The following is a 20641-nucleotide window of genomic DNA, read 5'->3' as shown; positions in this document are numbered from 1 at the left end:
AAATACACAGGGGACCTAAGAGACAACATTTTTTTACAACAAACGTTTTCATTCACCTTGAGAACAATATTACAAAAAAACATAAAAGGAAACCAATTTAAATTCCCACATTACCTTTTGGAAGAAAGTTGTGCTGACACCTGAACAGTTTCGAAGGCGCACATCACAAGGACGAAAGGGATTAAAACCTGTAATAAAACAGCCATTTCAGGAAGGCAACAAAGATATTTACAAGAAGGTTGGCGATAAAAACCTAGAATCTCACAGTAATATTATCTGTGAACACTGATCACTACTGGCCTACACGTGAACACAATGAGCTGACACTGTGATGTTTGTAAAAGAATATCTGGAAACATGGTTCACAATACATTTACTTTCATGCGTGTCTGTGCACAAGCAGTTACTTGTACCTTTATTCGAACAGCAAGTGTTCTGGAGCGTGCTACACTACAATTTTTCCCTCCATATGTGTAGAGTGGCATTGAGCGTCGAAGAGTGGGGTGGCGTAGAGTGGAATAAAGTATGGCAGAGTGGAATAAAGTGCCGTACAATGGAGGAGAGTGGAGTGGCGTAGAGTGGAATAAAGTATGGCAGAGTGGAATAAAGTGCCGTACAATGGAGGAGAGTGGAGTGGCGTAGAGTGGAGTAATGTGTCAGAGTAGATTGGTATAGCGAGGAGTGGTGTAGAGTAGAGTAAAGTGGCATAGAGTGGAGTAGAGTGGAAAGGCACAGAATGTCTTAGAGTGGAGTGGCGTAGAATGTTGTAGAGTGGAGTGTCATGGAATGGAATGTTGAAGAATGAAGGGGCATAGAGTGAAAATGTGTAGAGTGGAGTGGTGTAGAGTGGAAAGAGTGTAGTAGGGTGTCGTAAAGTGGAGAGGAATAGAGTGTCGTAGAGAGGAGGGGCCTAAAGTGGAATTTTTAGTATTGTACAGTGGAGAGCCATAGAGTGTTGTAGAAAGGAGCTGTGTAGAGTGGAGTATGCATGGTGTGGTAGCACACTGTCGATACAGACAACACATTTTAATTGCAATGACCATTACACTTGCACAGGCATACAGCTTTACTGATAAAACTATACTGAGTAAAAATAAATTGTGCAAATTGCACCACCTACTGTATTGATTATTTTGGTCATATTAACATTTTTGTTACCACCACACTTCAGAATTACAAAAAAATGTGCTTCATTTGTGCTTTCCTAATTCTGACATCTTCTGAAATATTTGCAGTTAGTTTGTAGATATTTAAATGTTGTTTATGATCTAGAAAAAACAACGTCCTACACTCTTTCCTCCAGTACACCCCAGTACCCAGCAAAATTGTCACATAAATCCTCGGTTTGAAATCAGAGAAAAAACTAAACACCAAGCTCTCTCAGAAGAGAGAGCCTGACATTAGACCTAAATTGAAAGCAAATGTAAAAAGAACATTTAAAGGTCTTTTCACAGAAAGCGAGCACTCTTGTAAGAAAACAAGGAGTGAGTCGGAGAGGTGGTAATCAGGCTATGCTCCATGGGAGGGGCAAATACATGCTGGGCAGCCTAAAATAAATAAAGCCAGCAAATAGAAAGCAAGCAAATGTGAGTTACAAAGCCAAAAATAAGCAATGAGCAGAATGCAGTCCAAGGGAAGCTTTCAGAATGTCCCCATGACGTCTTTAGCAACCAGACAGCTGTCTGAAAGGCTTTGACATAAAAAGTGGTCCTGTTGAATTGTTCAAAGCATGGCAACTTTTCTTTCTGTTTAATCCTCACTAAGTAGAGTTAAATGGTGCTCCTTCTTCAAAATATTATTTCTCCTGTTACATCTGTATTGTTTCTGCTTCTGTTTGCACTCCAAAAGTAATTTCTACAGGTTTTCAGTTTTTTCCATCTTGAATTTTATTTTATCAATCTACTTTATCACATATTCATGACTCCAGTTCTAATCCTGGAGAAAAGGTTAGATAAAAAAGAGAAATCTATCTAAAAAAAAGAAGAGGAAGTCCCTTGTTGCATTATTAAGAGTACTGGACATTGACATCAGGTGCTAAGAATGATGATGAGTAGGAGAATTTTATCTTAAATCACCACCTCTCATGTCCAGCGAGTAGCGAGTGAGTGAAGGAGACATTATAAGTTGTCTCTTTGTAATAGAGCTTCCACCTAATCCCTTAGCCCCCAAGGTTTTTCGGGACCATTCGTTTTGTTTAAAAATAGTTTGATATATTTTCTGTTTGTTTCACTGTTCATGTGTTTTTAATGTCCGTTTACATTGCATTGTTTTAGACCATTATTTTCTAACAACAAAAATGGTGAAAAATGAAACTCTGTATGTCACGGTGAGGTAAGTCAGGGGATGTTGCAAATAAAATACGAATCTTCTGCTAGGGAACAGCAAATAATTAAAAACTGCAAAGCTGTAATTTATTCTCTGGTCTAAAAATATTTGAACCAGAGATGAAAGAAGAAAACAGACTCCTTACAAAAAAAAAAAACACTAACACAAGGAAAGAGAGAGGGAATAACATTAAGAGCATGTAAGTGTTGCTTTTGCACTAATATTATATGTGTTTCTGTACCATTTTTGGCTTTGAATGTTTGCCCAAATCACAGGGTAATGATGTGAGAACTTCTCCACCAGACACAAGGAAAAGGTGGCTGTATGGACCTTCTAGTCCAGTGAATGGACAGGCCCCACTGAGATCCATCGACATTCTGGGTCCGTACGACTACCAGTGGACCAAAATACCTCAGACTGACACCATGGGTGTCGCTTGGCCCTGAACCAAAGTTCAATAAACACAAGGTTCCACCAAACTGCACCTAGAAGTGCCCTACCATGGTTGTACTAAGATTGCAGATACGAGAGATGGTAGCGGTGAGGCCAAGTGGCCGAGGGAACCCTGAGCCATGGGGGGTGGTGGCGGCAGAGGGCCGTGCCTCACACTAATCGCGGAACAGGCACTATCTGAGTGGGAGCCACAGCACGAGCAAGAGAGCGGCTGGGCTCAGACTCAACCGGAGAGTAGTGGACGGGAGGCACTGCAATGGCAGAAGGGGGCTGTCGGCTGGCGCTGAGGATACAGGCGGGACCCGGAGTGAAGACACTGGACCCTGGATGCGTAGAGTGAGCGGTCAACCAGGAGCAGACAAGAGGCAGGCCCTGGAGAGGGGTACAGGGCGTGACAGCCTACAAGGCTACAGGACGCCTACGAGTGAAAGGAAGGGGCAGCCGCTCGGGCGACACTGGAGAAGCAACCTCCTGGGCAGTATTGGTTAATCACCAAGATGGTTATGGCTGCTGGACACGTCGGACCATTAGTCTGATCCACGTTGCACAGCATTCGTGGAGAGATCTAAGAGAAGCGCACCATGGTACGGAGACACACGAGCAACTGCATAGGTGAGATCAATGGAGCTGGCTGTCTGTACGGAGGATATCAAGGAGTTGAAGGCCAAGGTCAGCTCGCTGTCGGATGTGACCCACACCCTAGACTGTAGAGTGGAAGACACGGAAGACAGGCCACGTAAAAATAACCTTCACTTCGTGGGGTGACCGGAGCAAGCTGACGGTACGATCCCAGAGCTGTTCTCGGAGCGCTGGATTTAACAGGTGGTACGATCAGAGGGACTGTCCCAGATGTTCACCCTTTAGCAGGCGCTGGTGCTGATGCCACTGCTGGGGGCACTGCCTAGGGCCTTCATAGCTAGAATCCGTAACTATAAAGACAGGGACATGCTGTTGCAATGGCTCATTAAAAAAGGGGAAGTTAGATTTGACAGCCACATCATAGAGTGTTCCCGTACTACACACAAAAAGTCTAGGGATTGTGCAAATCTTTTCTTCCAGTCCAGGATATGTTAAGAGCAATGACCTTTAGATACATGCTCTTCTTCCCGGGCAAGTTAAAAGTAATTCTTCAGGGGGCAGCCCACTTCCTCGCCATACCTGAAGATGCCTTGGCCTGGCTGGAGTGCTGAGATAGAATATAACGCACCTCGCACAAGATGGCTTGTGGGTAGAAGGGGCACTAACAGGTTCACACACAGCAGAATGGCCAGCTCCTAACGCAACAGACGACACCGATAATTGGGTAGTAGTGCAACAGGATGACACACAGGGGCTGGAACAGACACTCCTTGGCACAAATTTACAGGCGGAATCAGGACCAGAAGGGGATCCATCTCTGGACTGACAAGGAGGGGGACTAAGGTCCAACCTTACCTTGTAGGCTAGCTACAAGGTAAGGTTGCTAAGGGAAAGGATTGAGGGGGAGCAGCGATGCCAACAGAGATACAATGCTAAACTGTCTACCTTGACAAGACAATAATCTGCAATACCTGCAAAAAGGCAATAACTTTGAGGCAGGTCCAAAATTCCATGTCGGACTCCTGTGTATAATGGACAATGATAGCGGAGGAAAGAGGGAGCCCCAGGATGAGGAAAGGCCCCCACCACCCCTGAAGACAGGACGGCTGAGAGATGGACTACAGGGAGACTATCTATCTGCACTTCAGGCTTAAGTGACCTCCTAGGGGTCGCATCTCTCCACACATGTAAGGACCAGGGAAGGGGCGTTTATCAGGACTATAATATAGCCTTATAGCCCGCCGTAGCGGGCTATACCGGCTATTAAAGGCTCGAGCCGAAGGCGAATGACTTTAACAAGGGACAGGACTTTAATAGCCGGTAAAGCCCTGCTACGAAGGGCTATAAGGCTATTAGAACATTCTGCCACTGGAGGGCAGAATGTTCAAAGAAATAGAACAAAGGCTTCTCGAAAGCCTGAGGGGATTTAAATCCCCTCGAGCTCCTAGAGGCCTTTGAAAAACATTGGAATGTTGCTCTGCTGGCCTTTATTGGACCGTAGAAGCAGGGAGCACTCCATTGTCTTCAATGGAGCTCCCAACATTCCAACGTTCTAATATGTTTTATTGTTAAATTGGTTTAAGTGGAGTTTATGTCACCCGATAGTTCCGGTGGCAATATTGGGAATTATGTTTCCTATAGTGTACACCCGGGGAGGGGGCACTTGGTTCCGACTCAAGGCACACAACAGTACACGTAAAGTAGAGTACACTAATGCAGGTCCAAAGTTGAATAACAAGAGGGTGGGAGGTTTACAGTGGTTGCAGGTGAAGAAATAGAAGACCAAGATATCAACAAGCACGCGGAAAGAGACACGGAGGCCCTGCAGCAATGGCTGACTGAGAGGTTAGATGACCTTGCTCCCAGGGTAACCCCCCGGTCCTCGGCGAAACGGCAATCTGCGCCTTGGTTCACAGAGGCGCTACGCATGGCTCGCAGCCTATGTAAGGTTGCTGAGCGGGCCTGGCGCCATCAATATGATGGGGAGGCCAAACTTGTCTATAGGTCGGCGGTGAAGGCCTATCACCGTGATGTTCTTGGTGCCAAGCGGGAATACCTCGCCAGGAGGATAGAGGCTTCGGCGAACTCCTGTAAGGAGATCTTCACGATTGTGAAGGAGTTCACGTCTCCCACCTCTTATTCACCTCCGCCTGTTTCACCTGATGTGTGGGCGCGTGATCTTGCCACCTTTTTCACCGACAAGATTAAGGCTATTCAGGCCTCCTTCTCGGAGAGCACGGCGGAGGGTTGCTGTGATCTTGGGGCAGGACTTGGAACACCGGCCATGTCCATGGCTATCCTGGAGGACTTTCCATCTGTCTCCAGTGACATGTCCCGGACTCTGTTAGCCAGTCTTAAATCTGGATCCCCACTTGACCCCTGCCCCGCCAAATTCTTGGCCGGGATGGCGGCAGTGGTGAATCCTCTGGTCAACCCGATCCTCAATGCCTCCTTGAGCGAGGGGAGTGTCCCACGCTCCTGGAAAAGGGCGATGGTGATCCCCCTCCTGAAAAAGCCTGGTCTTGATGCCGAGGTCTTGGCCAATTATAGGCCAATTTCACTTCTCCCGGCCTTGGCCAAGATTACTGAGAAACATGTTCATGGCGTCTTGTCGAACTTCTTGGAGTCTAACAATCTGCTCCATCCATCCCAATCCGGTTTCCGTCCGAATTTCAGTACGGAAACAGCGTTGGTGGAGGTCTCTGAGATCATCAGGGAGACCTTGGATGGGGGTGGCAAGGCCATGCTAGTCATGTTGGACCTGTCGGCGGCTTTCGACACCGTCCCCCATAAAGCGCTGATCGCCAGGCTTTACGACATCGGCCTAAGGGGCACGGTGCTCAGATGGTTTACATCTTTCCTGGAGGGCCGCCGCCAGACGGTCTGGGTTTCCCAGAGCTCCGCCGAGATGCCGCCATTGGGTGTTGGGGTTCCACAGGGCTCTGTGTTGAGCCCGACATTATTTAACATCTTTATGTCCCCCCTGGCGGCTGTGGTTGAGGCTTACGGAGCCCAGATCGTGTCCTACGCCGATGACACACAACTCCTCTTCACATGTGAAAAAGACCAGACATTTGATGGGGAGAGAATCCGGGACTGCCTGGACAGGGTCTTCAGCTGGTTCCAGCTAAATTGTCTGAAGGCCAACTCCAGCAAGTCGGAGGTTTTATTCTTCGGCTGTGCCTCCGAGCCCGAGTGGCGGCAGTGGTGGCCGGCCGCCATGTGTCCTCCGGCACAATCATCCTTGGTTGCCAAGAACCTGGGTGTTAAGCTTGACAACAAACTTTCTCTGAGAGCGCACATCCTTGGCCTGTCCGGCACCTGCTTCGGCATCCTCAGAATGCTCCGTAAGTTTCTTCCCTTACTGTTTGCGGAGCACAGACGGATTACGGTGCAGGCGCTCATCGGATCTAGGCTTGACTATGCTAATGCCCTTTTCTTAGGCCTTCCGGACTATTTGGTCCAGTGTCTGCAGGTGGCACAGAACTCGGCAGCCCGGGCAATCTTTGGTCTGCACAGACGAGCTCGGGCTTCTGTGTTGCTGCAGACGCTCCATTGGCTTCCAATCCGGAAGCGGATTGTTTTCAAATCTATGACGCTGATGCACAAGGCTTTGTTTGGCTCAGGCGCTGGATATCTGAAGAAAAGATTAGCTTTCTATCGCCCGGCTCACTCACTGCGTTCAGAATCCCTTTTCACTGCTGTGGTTCCACGCGTGAGGAAGGCCCGCATTGGGGGGCGCTCTTTCAGCCTTAAGGCCTCCCAGCTGTGGAACTCGCTTCCATTGGCACTTCGTAGCACCCCCAACTTGCTTCAATTTAGGAAGAATTTGAAGACGTGGCTTTTTAATCACTCTGTTTAGGTGGGTTTCTTTTTCCTTCTCTTTTGGGTTCTGTTTTACTTGTTATGTTGATTCTACACTGTAAGTTGCCTGTGGAAAGCGCCGGGACACTCTTTTAGAGTAGCCGAGCGCTATAAAAATGTACTCTAACATAACATAACATAACATGCCACTAAAACTACTCAAGTGGAATGTACGGGCCTGAATGGTTACACTAAAAGACATAGGGTACACTCTTACCTCAGGAGATACACAATCCAGATAGCATTACTTCAGGAAACACACTTGACTATGGAGGAAGAGAGCAAACAGAAGCAGAAGTGGGGAAGGGGCTAACTTATTCTTGACAATCTGCTCAGCATACGCAAGGGAGGTGTCGCTATGGATAGCTCCTGGGTACCATAACAGTATATGGGTAAGGTGGCTGATGTGGAGGGGCGTTCTATAGTATTGTATGGAGTGTGGGACAGTGCATGGGCCAACCCCTATGCACTCAACACGGACAACCATGGGTATTTCCATAGAGTATGTGATCAAATACTACCCTAACTTGATATTCCCATATGGTGGGATGGGAACTTCAATTGCATTCAAAACTGGGCAATGGATAGGCACCCCCAGGGAGGTGGCACAGAACTGGGCATGTCAGGCACAATTAGGCTGATGATTGAGGATATTGGCTGCAGAATGTCAGGCGCACACTAGGGAATTCTCCTATCACTCTGCGGTACATAACACTTTGATCGATTGGATCGGTTTATAGACTCCCAGACACTGATACCACATGTACAGGGAGTACAATACCTGGGCAGATTTTTCAGATCATACCCACTCCTCGTGACATACACCACAGGAATTCAATACCCACCTGATATTTGCATTCGGAGGCACTTGGAGATCCCTCATTCCAAGAAAGCATAGGGCGTGCCATAGACACTTTTATGGAGCACAACTGGGAATTGACGGACTGTAGAGGGATAGAAGAGGAGGAACTTAAGGTGGTGCTGCGGGGGGAGTGCTTGGTGCTATTGGCTCAGTTGGCAAGTACAAAATAAACTGGAACTAGTGGAAGACCACTTGATCGACCTACAGAGGGAGGACCCTATGCCCACAAACCTTCTGGATGCCCAATGTGTAGTGGGCGAGACCTAGGATGCTCTTGATAAACTGGGATGCACAGATTACAGGCAGGGGCTACATGCACTGGGTGATAAATCTGACCAGATTCTTGTTTGGTTGTTGAAAAGGGTAAGGACACCTCTCAGTATCCTAACCCTAGTAGATACAGACGGTACAAGACTGGTGATCGAGCATGCCTTTAATGAGGCTCTCGGGCGATACCTTGCAGGAGTGGGTAGACAACCCCAGTCACCACAGACTGGGACAATACATTAATTTTTGAAGGGAATCACAACACTGAAGCTCTCCCAGGCTCAGGCACTGGAACTAAAAAGAGACTCACTTTTGAAGGAGCTACTGGAGTCCATACAGGGTTTGTCGTGAGGATGATGACAGAAACAGAAGGCCTTCTGGCAGAGTTTTATACCATGTTCTGGGGCCAGCCGATCAAGCGACTCCTTGAGGTTTATGATGAGACCAGACGGACGGGCAGACTGCCTGCTTCTATGAGGGAGTCTATGATAATCATGCTTCCCAAACCAGACAATGACCCAGAGGCCATGGGGTCATACAAACCCCTCTTCATGATAAATGTTAACATGAAAATACTGGCCAAAGCACTGGCCAATAGGCTTGACTAAGTGGAGGGGACGCTGATAAATGAGGACCAATGCAGGTTTATCCCAAGAAGCGGCACACAAGGCTTAGCCATGTATTACCTCCCTACTAAACAAGGCTATCTGCTCGAGCTCTTTCCCTTCAATCTGGAAGAAAGCCTGTATCCGCCCGATTCTTAAGAAAGAATCACTCAATCCCTCTGAAACTAAAAACTATCGGCCCATCTCCTGTCTGCCTCTACCAGCTAAAATCCTCGAGAAAGCCATGAACTTAGAACTGATTACTTTTCTAACGAAGAATAACCTTCTTGACTCTACACAACATGGCTTTGGAGCATGCCATTCAACTGAGTCAGCTCTCATATTGGCAACAGAGGATATCAGGAAGACTATGGATGACGGTGGAAGAACGGCCCTCATATTACTTGACTTAACCGCGGCGTTCAACACCGTCAACCACTCGGTCCTACTGGAAAATCTGGGCATCTCTGATGCCGCTCTGGCCCTCTTAGCATAATTCCTGACAGGCAGAATCCAACAGGTTTACTGGGATGGACTTAAATCAGAGGAATTCACTCTTCCTGGAGGAGTCCCACAAGGGTCGGCGTTATCACCAACCTTGTTCAATCTATATGTCACCCCCTTGGCGGATCTGATAAAATCTCATGGCCTAAGATTAGTGTCTTATGCAGACGACACGCAAATCATAGTGTCTGTCTCCGATTCTATTGAAGCAACTGCAGGGCGTTTCAGGAATTGCCTTCTGAATGTGAAAAACTGGATGAGTCAAAACTTTCTGAAATTAAATACTGAGAAGACTGAAGTCATAGAATTCGGTCAGAAGCCCTCAATATGGAGTCAGCTATGGTGGCCCCCGGAAGCCGGCTGTTGTCCAACTCCAGCCGAGAAGGTCAGAAACCTTGGATTTCTATTGGACAAAAACCTCTCCTGCAGGGCGCAGGTTAATCAAGTCACCTCTGCCTGTTTTCATACGATGAAGGTACTTAGAAAGATCTTGCCCTACATCCCACCCACCTTAAAAAAGACTGTTATTGCCGCCCTGGTAATGTCTCGGGTTGACTATTGCAACTCTCTCTATCTTGGTACGGGAGAGAAGCAAATGATCAAGCTGCAGGCTATCCAGAACGCGGCCGCCAGGGTTCTTTTGAACCTGCCAAGGCGTCAACCCACCTCCCGTGCCATTTGAGAGCTACACTGGCTGCCAATTAAGCGCAGAGTTCAGTTTAAGGCCCTCTGCCTGGCCCACAAAGCCGTTCACGGAAAAGGATTGGATGATCTGGCCAAACTCCTCCCGCGATATGTGCCCAACCGAATTCTAAGATCGCCCAATCAAGACCTGGTCTGTGTGCCTAGAATCCGGAGAGTGCGTTGGGGTGGAAAATCCTTTTCTAATCAGGCTTCCAAACTTTGGAACTCACTGCCTGCTGAACTTCGCTCACAAGCCTCCAAACTGAGGTTCAGAAAATCCCTGAAAACATGGCTGTTTTCCCTACCCTGATTTGCCTCACATCGCCTTCTAATCTACAGCGCCAAGACGCCGCGGCATTCGAGCGCTTAATAAAAAACTTCAATCAGTCAGTCATACATGAGACCACCTGTATGAATGTGGAGGATGTGTGGGTAGCCTTGGAAATAGAAAAGGCATTCAATACCATGGACTGGGCATTTATGTTTGCAGTGATGGAGAACATGGACATCGAATCTCAGTTTCGGACATGGGTTAGATTGTTGTACACTGACTCTCAAGATTGAGTGCTGTTTGGAGGCACAGTCTCCCACAGCTGGTCGGTTGAAAGGGGCATGAAGCAGGGATTCCAGCTCTCACCATTATTCTTTGCCATAGCAGTGCAATCACTGGTGGTGAGACTACATGAGGTACTAGGTTACACAAAATATACCCAAGTACATCATCAGCCTGAATTAGGTGTGTATACCCAGAGCCACGTTTCAACATATGACACGGACGTGCAGCTCCTTATGGGCATTCTGGCAGGAGGTAGTGATAACCCTAAAACAAGTTTCCAACATTGGTATAGAAAGTACGCTCCACCACATCTTGCTGGGGCAAATAACACACCCAAAATAAGTGAGCATCAGATTCTGCTTTGCCTCTCTGGGGTTGGTGCTGTGTAAACATAGATTTATTTTATTTATTTATTTGTTGGTTTGTATAGTGCTTGAATCCACTCTAACTGGAGTATCTCTGCGCTTTTGGAAACCGGTAAACAGGAGGCGTGAGATGGAAACTAGATATCATTTTTGAACAGTGTGGTTTTCAGAAGTTTTCGAAATGTAAGGTGTTGCACTGGTTGTTCCCTAGTGCCCCTACTTATGTATCCTGCCAAAAAGATATATGGGAATGGGCACTGGCAGAGGAAAGAAGAATGAGAGAAGTGCACACTGATGATAAAGTGGAGGAGGATTTACAAAAGAGGGGGCATGCTGGATGGGCTTATGGAGCCTGAAGGAGAGTCAGACACTGAGCAAGAGGTGTCATCGATTTAGCAGAGTCACCTGGTGCAACATATATGGTAGAGTGTGTGTTTTTGCCGGGATGGAGGTGGACACGAGGACAACCATGGCATCTCCCAACCTGCTGATTAGGATAGACAATACCAACGTTGAAGGACACTGCTTTCCAGTGACATACTGTGTTGGGGTGGGGAGAAGGTGGGCGGCACAGCTGACTTTATGCTATGCAATGTTTGGAGTTGCACTTGATTACTGTTGCCTAGGGCATGTAATTCAATAAAGATACATTTAAAACAAAACAAATTTGTGTATATGTCGTTAATGATGTTTTGCGAGGATACCTCTCTTGTTTTGAGTTGCTTCACATTTTAAATTAGTAACCAGTTTCAGGGAGAAACAGTGGCTGTCTTGGACAGACTAGATACCTAGATGTCTTCTAAAGTTAAAAACAGCACTGGAGAATAGTATCTTTTAAAACATACCTGATACACTTTGAGTGCATTTTCCACACATTCCCATATATCGCTCTGTAATTAATAGAAACCCAACTCAGGCCATACCTCTCCAGAGGAGGGAGGTAAGTAACCACTCCTTAGTGTACCTATTTTGTGTGTGTCTCTTAGCACCAGTCTGGTTGATGGCAACCAAGGGACTGGAGAAGTAGACTTATAAGACAAAACATTCTGCAAAATTAAACGGGAAAACATGACTCCTGTAAGAACTTCAAAAGTCCATACAGGTAAAGACTGCCTAAAGTGTAGATGACACTGTTATCATCCTACAGATCTCAAGGCTTCGCAATCCTCTCAACAGAATTACACCAGCTGCAGAAATTCTTACAGAATGAGTCAAATCTTGAGTCTTAGGTGGTGTGGACAATTCACAATACAAGTTGATAAAAGACGCCAGTCATAGTGAAATGACCTGCCTGAAGTCCTTTCACACATAAAACTATAGAATAAGACTTGTTATTTCAGTAATAAGGCAGAGATGCAAGTCGACAGGAGCTGATATGATGAAACTTTTTTTTTTGCTCTAAAAGGAGGAAGCAGAGGGAAGAATGTTGATAACTGGATCAAATGTTTCATATGAAGTTCGAAACCACTTTACTGGTAAAAATGACTGTCTTCCAAACAGCCTCTGTTAGATCTCTGTAGGATAATTTTACAAGATGGCATTAAAACTAATATTGTCATCCTTGCCACCCTGTAGATGACTATGAACAACTTTTGGGGCTAGATGTACGACCATGGCATTTAGCAACTCGTCGATTGCGCTCAATTGCGAGTCGCAATTTGCGAGTCGCTAAATGCCATGTACAACAATGCCAGAGACACTGTTTGCGATTCCCAATGGGGTCGCAAATTGCATGCCTTATCAATATTTATGAGTCACTCGCAATTTGCGACCCCATTAGAAAATGGCTGGCCCTCCCAGGTATGGCGGCCTGATGGGCTCAGCAGACCTCCATGTCTGGGACTGCTTTTCAATAAAGCAGAATGTTTTTTTTAAATGCAGCCCGTTTTCCTTAAAGGAAAATGGAATGCATTTAACAAAAAAAATATGAAACATTTTCGTTTAATTTTTTAAAGGCAGGTAGTGGTCCCTGGGATCCCTGCCTGCCCCTAAAAAATATTTTCCCCTTCATTTGCAAAGAGGAAGGGGTCCCCTGGAGAACCCTCCCCATTTGCGAGTGCATTACCACCCTCTTGAAGAGGGCAGTAAATTGCAAGTGTTTTGCGTCCGTAATTGTGGTCGTAAAACATTCTTACATAGGATAGCAAGTTGAAATTAGGAAGGGAAGCCCTTGGAACGCCCCTTCCTAATTGCAAGTCGCTAAATAAGGTTTGTTCATGGCCCTATTCCTTTTTGCATGCGCAAAAGGGTCCCTAACCCGTTTGCGCATGCAAAAATGGGTCGTACATCTGGCCTTTGGTCCCTAAAATATCACAAACATTTCAAGATAAATAAATAAAATGTGTCCAAGGAACATTAATGAATCACACTAAGTGGCCTACCTCCACTATCATCCTTTTCTAAGAACCTTTCTGCTGTTAACTATCAAGCTTCACTGCCTTCATTTGCTTGTCAGCACTGTGAGATAGGCGAATCCAGTCTGCTGTGAGCTCCCAGTAGAGCCCGTCCTGCTGTCCTACAGCCTTTACTGTGATAAGACTGATGTCACCACCAAGCGACTAATTGACCTACACATGCCCATTGGACTTGAAGTTACCTATGGTGGGGAGTTCCTTCGAGATGAACTAAAGGGCGCTAGCGTAACACAACACTATTCTGGGCCTGGCCAGGGCGAGCTTGATCTGTGCCCAATTTGACTAAGTATATGTAGCTCACTTACCAAGTAAATTTATATTCCAACTTGTGCGCCATGACAAATCTTAGCCACAGGAGCACCCCTGGCAAGCAATGAAGTAGAAGGCTTCCTTCACTCTGGTGAAGTGAGTCAGGTGGTTCCTTTTTGAAACGCACATTTCTATACCCAGTTTGATCCAGCAAGACAATGTCCTCTTCTGAACCGATTTGCCGCTTTTGCGGGCTACATACACCTGTCTTCAGATCTTCTCTCTCGTGTGGCCAATAGCAACTGAACGCTCCACGGTCCAGGGTGTGTAATCTCTCCTCCTCCTTGGTAGAGTGAGGTAGAGGGTAAAAGGAAGGAAGGGTAATAGATTGCCCCAAATGGAAAGGGGTGTGATCTTTGGAAGGGAAGCCACTTTAGTTGCAAGGACCAGTTTGTCCAGGGGGAGCATGTGAAACGCTGTCGAACACTCACTGCCTGCAACTCAATGACACGTCACGCTGAGGTAAGGGCCCAATGAAAAACAGTCATCATGCATTGAATTACGCACTGGCTAGATGTCTCAGTCAAAATACAGATCAAATTCAACAAAACCTTTACAGGATTGTGCTTGTAAAAATGTGTCGGGTCAGGTTGCCAGGCATGACTTGAAAATGATTTGTAAATTGCATTAAGTTGTCAATAAAGTCAAGAAACTAGCAGGTGCAGATTTATGACTTTCTATGTGAACCAAGCCCATGGTATCAGACTCTCGCGTTTTTGTATACCAGCCTCTCAATTTCTCTACATCAATCCTTCCCTTCTTTTGGACGAAATGGAAAACTCCTTGTTGATTATCGTCAAGTGCCTCATTGTAGAGGCACCTGGCATTGTTGGAATTCCCTTTCGTATTTATTTACTAACAATAGTGCTGAAACCAGTAGTGCCCTCTCAAACTATGCGCACATTCATTTGGTACAGGTGGATAATTCATTGACTCTGCATATTGTATTTTTGCATCCACCATGTCTATGCATTTATTTCACTCTCTATACATTTCAGTTCTATTTCAGGTGGACGAGGTTATCACCACTGAGGCTCCTGTTTGTTTATTATTAGAATCTTCAAATATCAGTAGCATTTTTGGATATTGGGAAATTCAGATTCTGATTAACTTGCATAACATGAAACCATTAATCTATGGGTTTTATGTAACAATAGCAACGACCAGTGCTGCAAGGCAATTCTAATAGTCTATACGAATCTCAATACAAAGGTCTATTACGTTAACACGCCATAACATACTGTTTAGTGGAATTGTAGATGTGCGACAATATTAAAAATGTCTACCCATCCCATAAGGGGCACTCCTCAACGTCATGTTCGCGACCACGAGCAAGCAAAATGACATCCCGGCGAGATTCTCAAGGCGGGGAGGTCAGGTTTCTCATTGCGAGTGGTTGCGCATGCTCGCGACCGCTCGCGATGAGAAACTACCAGTTCGCGTTGAGAAAGCTGCTGCTCGAGTAAAAATCTACTCGAGCAGCAGAAAACTACAGCTCGCACTGTGCAAGATGCCATTTTCAATGATTGCATACTGCCGGATGCATGTCCGCACTGTGCAATCATTGAAAACGCATCTTGCACAGTGCGAACATGCTACTACGCAGCTCGCATAGTGCTACGTGAAGTTCACGTAGTGCGAAGTGCACTTTGCGTAGCTTCGCGTAGCGCTACTTCGCGAACCACGCCCACCCTTAGTCATTAGACTATAAAGCAGTGCATTTTTCTTTTGCTTACCTGCAGGCTCCACCCGCATGATTGAAAACATCTCCGGCTCAATTAAAAAGATCTTGGTCCAAACTAAATTACTGCTTAACAATTTATTTTCTACTTTCTTCCGCCACTAATCTGGATTTGCTTCCTATGTCTCTAAAGTAGATGCTCAAGTAAATCAAGAGCTACTTCCTTAAACAAAAGGATTTTGGTGACCCTCGATACCACCATCCTCCTAAAACATATCAAGCCTCATAGGCTGATGCCCTTTGCTTCCTGGCTAATGAAGAAAGTGTCAGATGTTAAGAGGCACTGCAAATGGTTCAAGAAACATTGGTGGCCAAGTTACTCAAACCAAGAAATCTACAGTTAAGAAATGAATTCTTTGATATGCATGGGCCTGCTTTGGTCAAAACTGTATTGGAAATGGAAACAGTCCCATCAAAAAAAGTATTTTCTATCTACAAAAGAATCACTCATCTGCAGCTGGAAAATTAGGCATCCTCCCTTCATGACTGTTATGCTCAGATCAGTCCAAAGTTCCTCATTCCAAAATTGATAACATTCTCAAAACCTTGTCTTCACTACCATCCAGTTCCCTACGGAGGCATGCCTGTTACCTACACCAGAATATAAGGGGATCTGCTCTTTATCTTCTTTCACTCCTGCTGCTGACATCCTGAGTGTATCAAAACTTTGATCTATTTCCCTAGGCTCACCGTTCAGCTCATGTCCTCTCAACCATGTAAACACTCATACCTCATCCAACAATCCAGTTCCTAATATTTTATGCAATACCTCCCTTGCCGAGGGAACAGAACCGCTGAGTTGCAAAACCAGGCGCTTGAACCTCTCCTAAAAAACAATACTGCTGATCCCAACGCACAGGCCAACTATAGGCCTATACTCTTATTAATATTTCCAGCTAATATCACTGAAAGCGTAGCTAATCAGGGTCAATTATAATGCCTAGAAGCCAATAATCTTTTTGCGGTGCCCCAAGTTTGGCACTGAGACCTTGCCAGTCTTAGCTGCCAATGCTATACTCAAGCTATTGTATGCTGGTGGCAAAATCACACCCTAGTCTCTCATAGCATTTTCACCGACCATCTTGCCTACATCAGCGTGAACGAACATGCTCTACGTTGGCTTTTTTCAATTTTAACGGACCCCTTCCATGCTGTTACTCTGCCTCTTTTTTGCTATTTGTTTAACAAGCTAAAATGCAATGCACAACTGTGTTCAGCTTTAAGTCTGACTTCTTTAAAATCTACGTTTCTCATCTCACTTCCCTTATCCACTATTTCAATCTGCGTTTATATTCTTATGCAGATGACACACAGCCTATCCTATGACTTGATGGTGATCAATCCACTTTAAAATCCCAGTTTAAGGACAGTATATTTCCAACTGCAAAATGGATGGACTACAACGCGCTTTGCCTCAATACTGATTAAATTATGGTGTTATCTTTGAAATTCGTTGAAAAACAATTGCACAAGTGCTCATTCTTTCTTGTTATGTTATGTTATAAAGGTATTTATATATCGCGCACTGCTACTCGAGAGTGTCCTGGCGCGTAGGGGAAACAGTAAACATGGGAGGCAGAAGGGACTAAATGGACTGTTTAAACAGATGAGTTTTTAGCCTTTTTTTTAAATGTAGACAGTTCCTTGATATGCCGAAGATCATCGGGGAGCGCATTCCAGAGAGTGGCGGCCTTAACCATAAAGGACATCCCCCCAGACGAGCTCTCCGAAATCTAGGGATCACCAGCCGTCTTTGCATAGCTGAATGCAAGAGACGACTGGGAATGTAGAAGGAGAGCCTGGAACTGATATAGGCAGGGCCCTAACCATGAAGTGCCTTATGTGTCATAGTTAGTGCTTTAAAATGCACATGCTGGGCAACAGGTAACCAGTGCAGATTGCTCAGCTGCTTACGCACGCTAAGGCATCTGGGGATGTTAAATACGAGCCTAACTGCCGCATTCTGGATAACCTGTAATTTTCCCAGACGGTACCCTGGAATGCCCAGGTAAAGGGCATTGGCATAATCCAGGCGTGCCAGTACAAGTGCCCTAACCACCGTCTCCCTAGCAGCGCGGGGAAGCAAGGGAAAGAATCTTCTCAGGGCTTTCAGTGTGCCAAAGCACACACCTGACAGACGCATGATTTGTTCATGGAAGCCTAATTCGCCCCCAAACCAAATTCCCAGGTTTTTTGCTACACCGCAATCTCCTGAGGGACAGGGAAATCCGGGGGGCCAGAGAGATTCTCTAAAGGCAGGTGGAAAATGACCATAAAGGAGCACCTCTGATTTCTCTTCATTACATTTCAGGCTGGCCTGGGCCAGCCATGAAAAAAACGCTGACAGGCAACGATGGGCCACCTCCGTTTGCAGATCATCCCCCTTCCAGGTGAAGAGAAGCTGGGTGTCGTCAGCGTAGGCCATAATTTTGGCACCCAGCTTCTCCACTAAGCCTATCAGGGGAGTAAGGTAGACATTGAACAAAATGGGGCTCAATGTGGACCCTTGAGGGACACCGGTGGCTACCATGGTATCTGATGAAGAGAAGGGGGCATCCACACCTGTTGGGAACGGTTGTCCAAAAAGGATCTAACCCATTCCCAGGCTGTGCCATTAATACCGATGTCAGACAGGCGGGAGAGGAGCTGGAGGTGGGATACCGTATCGAAGGCGGCAGAGAGGTCGAGTAAAATCAGAGCCGCCCTGCCGCCTGCATCCAGGCACTCCCTAATAGCCTCCGAAATTTCCACTAGTATAGACTACTGTAATGCACTTCCTGGGTGTGATGTCATCAAGCCGCACCTGAATTGCAGTCTCTCTATTTTTGCGATTCTTTAATTGCAAATTTGCAATTAAGAAATCGCTATTTGTGGGGTCGCAGTATATTTCTGTGAATTTTTGGGAATCGCTAATTATTAGCGATTGTCTATTTACATCGCATTTTGCGATTCTCAAACTGCCATTCGCTAAAAATCACATTTTGAGAATCGCAAACTCAAAATTTCATACATATGGCGCTACATTTTAGGGCACTAAGCATAAGGCTGTTCTCTCTCATTCTGCCTTCAATATGTATTTAGGGCCTTTCGCTGCAGTTCAGACAATGTCTTGGGGGAGGCCAGACCTACTAAGTTATTACAGCTGGAACTCATTGCTCCCTTAGTTACGCTCTTCCCACTGACTCACCACATTTCACAAATAGATGAAAACAATCTAATTTTCATCCAAAAATGTGTTGTTGCTGTTTCTGTCTCTCGAGACAAAACAACCATCTTCTGTGTCTTTCGTTCTAATATCACTCTTACATCTCACTTTCTATTTCTGGAGCTTTACAAAAAGAGGCTAAAGAAAAATGAAGCAGGTCTCATTTCGCAATGAAGTTAAAACAAACAAAGGTTAGCAATGCTACCCAACAATAAGTGAAGTCAGAATCAGTAGGCAGGGTCTGTTATGCGGAGCTGTATATCCACTAAGACCATCAGCTAACTGGGTTCACAGCAAAAAAAAAATTCTATTATAACATTTCTAGTGTATTCTTGAAAACCCATACAACAAACATCTCAGGCTTCATCGCTGCTTGTCGCAACAGTGCAACTTACATACATATCAATAATATGTGGTACACTACAATATTATTTTCAACTTCCCCCATCTGGAGTACATTCATTTATACAGCAGGTATAGACATCATACCTGGATTAACTCTTGAACTGTCCGTTAGTGGTGCCCAATAATCTTTAGGCTTTGACTTGGTTGGGAGTTCTTCTTCGTATGTTTTCAGGGTGTCGCTACAATACACCATGTCCATTATCCAACTCTTGCTGCTAGGGGACTGTTTACCGTCCCAGTTCATTGATATCCCTCTCTTTGCCAATAGTAGCGCTATAGCACAAAATGTACGCTGACGTAGTACAGATGTTTCACAAGGCCCAGCAAGTATACTCTTATTGAGCATTCTATTTTAGTTTCTAGTATGCAACCAAGTATTACAGTGATCTCCTCCCAGTAAGCTCTGGTCTTGCCGCATTACCACGCAAGGTGTATAAAGGGGTTCACAACGAATTAAAACTGTCCCTCCGATAAGTTTTTGAGTGATGGACGGATAATGTAGGGCTCTGGCTAACTATACTCTTCTCTTATTTTAACTACTGTCCATCATGGACTGAATGGCCACAGCCCAATTCATGTTGTTTCAAACAGAGAGGGAGGAGCACTCCCACATATCCATTCACAAATCACAGTAACTATAAATTCAAATAATTTTGGGGGGCGGAGCCTGGCCACCGATAAAGATGATAGTCTGATTTGTGAGCTCCATCACTCTGGAAGGCACCAGGGTCAAACAACGCTGTTAGCAGGCAGTCTCCAGCCACCACAATTGCTGGGCATGCCCCCCTTGGGGCGAGGATATCGTTAAACTCTCTTTGGGGACTCTGCTGGAGGGTTTATAGCCTCCCAGCCCGACCGTGAAAAGCCCAGCCTGCTAAGAGAGGTGGCATCCCCTTTAAGGCTGCAAGGGTGGTGATTTGGTGCACCAAAGCTACCCCCACTCAGCACCCAGACGGCTCCCGAGACCGCTGCGGGAGCCCCCGTCTATCCGGATGCATCCAAGGTCTGTGCCACTGCTTTCTTTTGCCTAACGGCCCACCCCTGTGTTGTGCTGCCAGCATCTTCTAATTGACAAGGACGCAGTAACCAAGAGGCTTCGGAGAGTAGGCTCACACCAGCGGCCCGTTTGGCAGACTTGGTGGACACTTACTGGCCCTGCAGAAGACAGCTTGTCCCCTCCTGGTCTGCCGTTCTCGGCATTGACCTGGGCTCCTCACTGATACATCGTGCAGCTGAGAGAACTCACAGCCAGCCGCGCCTGCCACAGCGTGAGTAGCCGGTCACAGGACAAATGCACATGAACTCAGAGTTGCTGGGAATAGCCGGCATCCTCACCTGACAGGCCGAGAACGCCTAACATGTATAGCCCCTGGTGGGGCCAATAGCCAGTACAGAGTGGCACCTGGCCGTAGAGCGCCTCTCGCCCACCGCTACTGCTGGAGTCCTGTCCCATCCTCCGTGTATATCCATGGTGACCTGAGGAGATCTGCGGACAGTGGTACT

At 46.1% G+C, this 20641-nt stretch overlaps 1 protein-coding gene across 2 annotated transcripts in view; it reads right to left on the bottom strand.

Moving 5' to 3' along the window:
• PIGN (phosphatidylinositol glycan anchor biosynthesis class N) overlaps nt 1-20641 on the bottom strand; it is a 1076629-nt gene that overhangs the window by 49445 nt on the left and 1006543 nt on the right. For both annotated transcript variants that reach the window (XM_086965406.1, XM_086965407.1), the window contains exon 27: nt 115-188. In XM_086965406.1, the coding sequence (XP_086821532.1) occupies nt 115-188 (74 nt within the window). The remainder of the gene's footprint in view (nt 1-114; nt 189-20641) is intronic.

Source organism: Lissotriton vulgaris, chromosome 4_1 (assembly GCF_964263255.1).
Source record: "Lissotriton vulgaris chromosome 4_1, aLisVul1.2, whole genome shotgun sequence".
Classification (NCBI taxonomy): Eukaryota; Metazoa; Chordata; class Amphibia; order Caudata; family Salamandridae; genus Lissotriton; species Lissotriton vulgaris.
The sequence above is the reverse complement of the archived record's forward strand: the minus strand, read 5'-3'. Positions and strand labels throughout refer to the sequence as shown.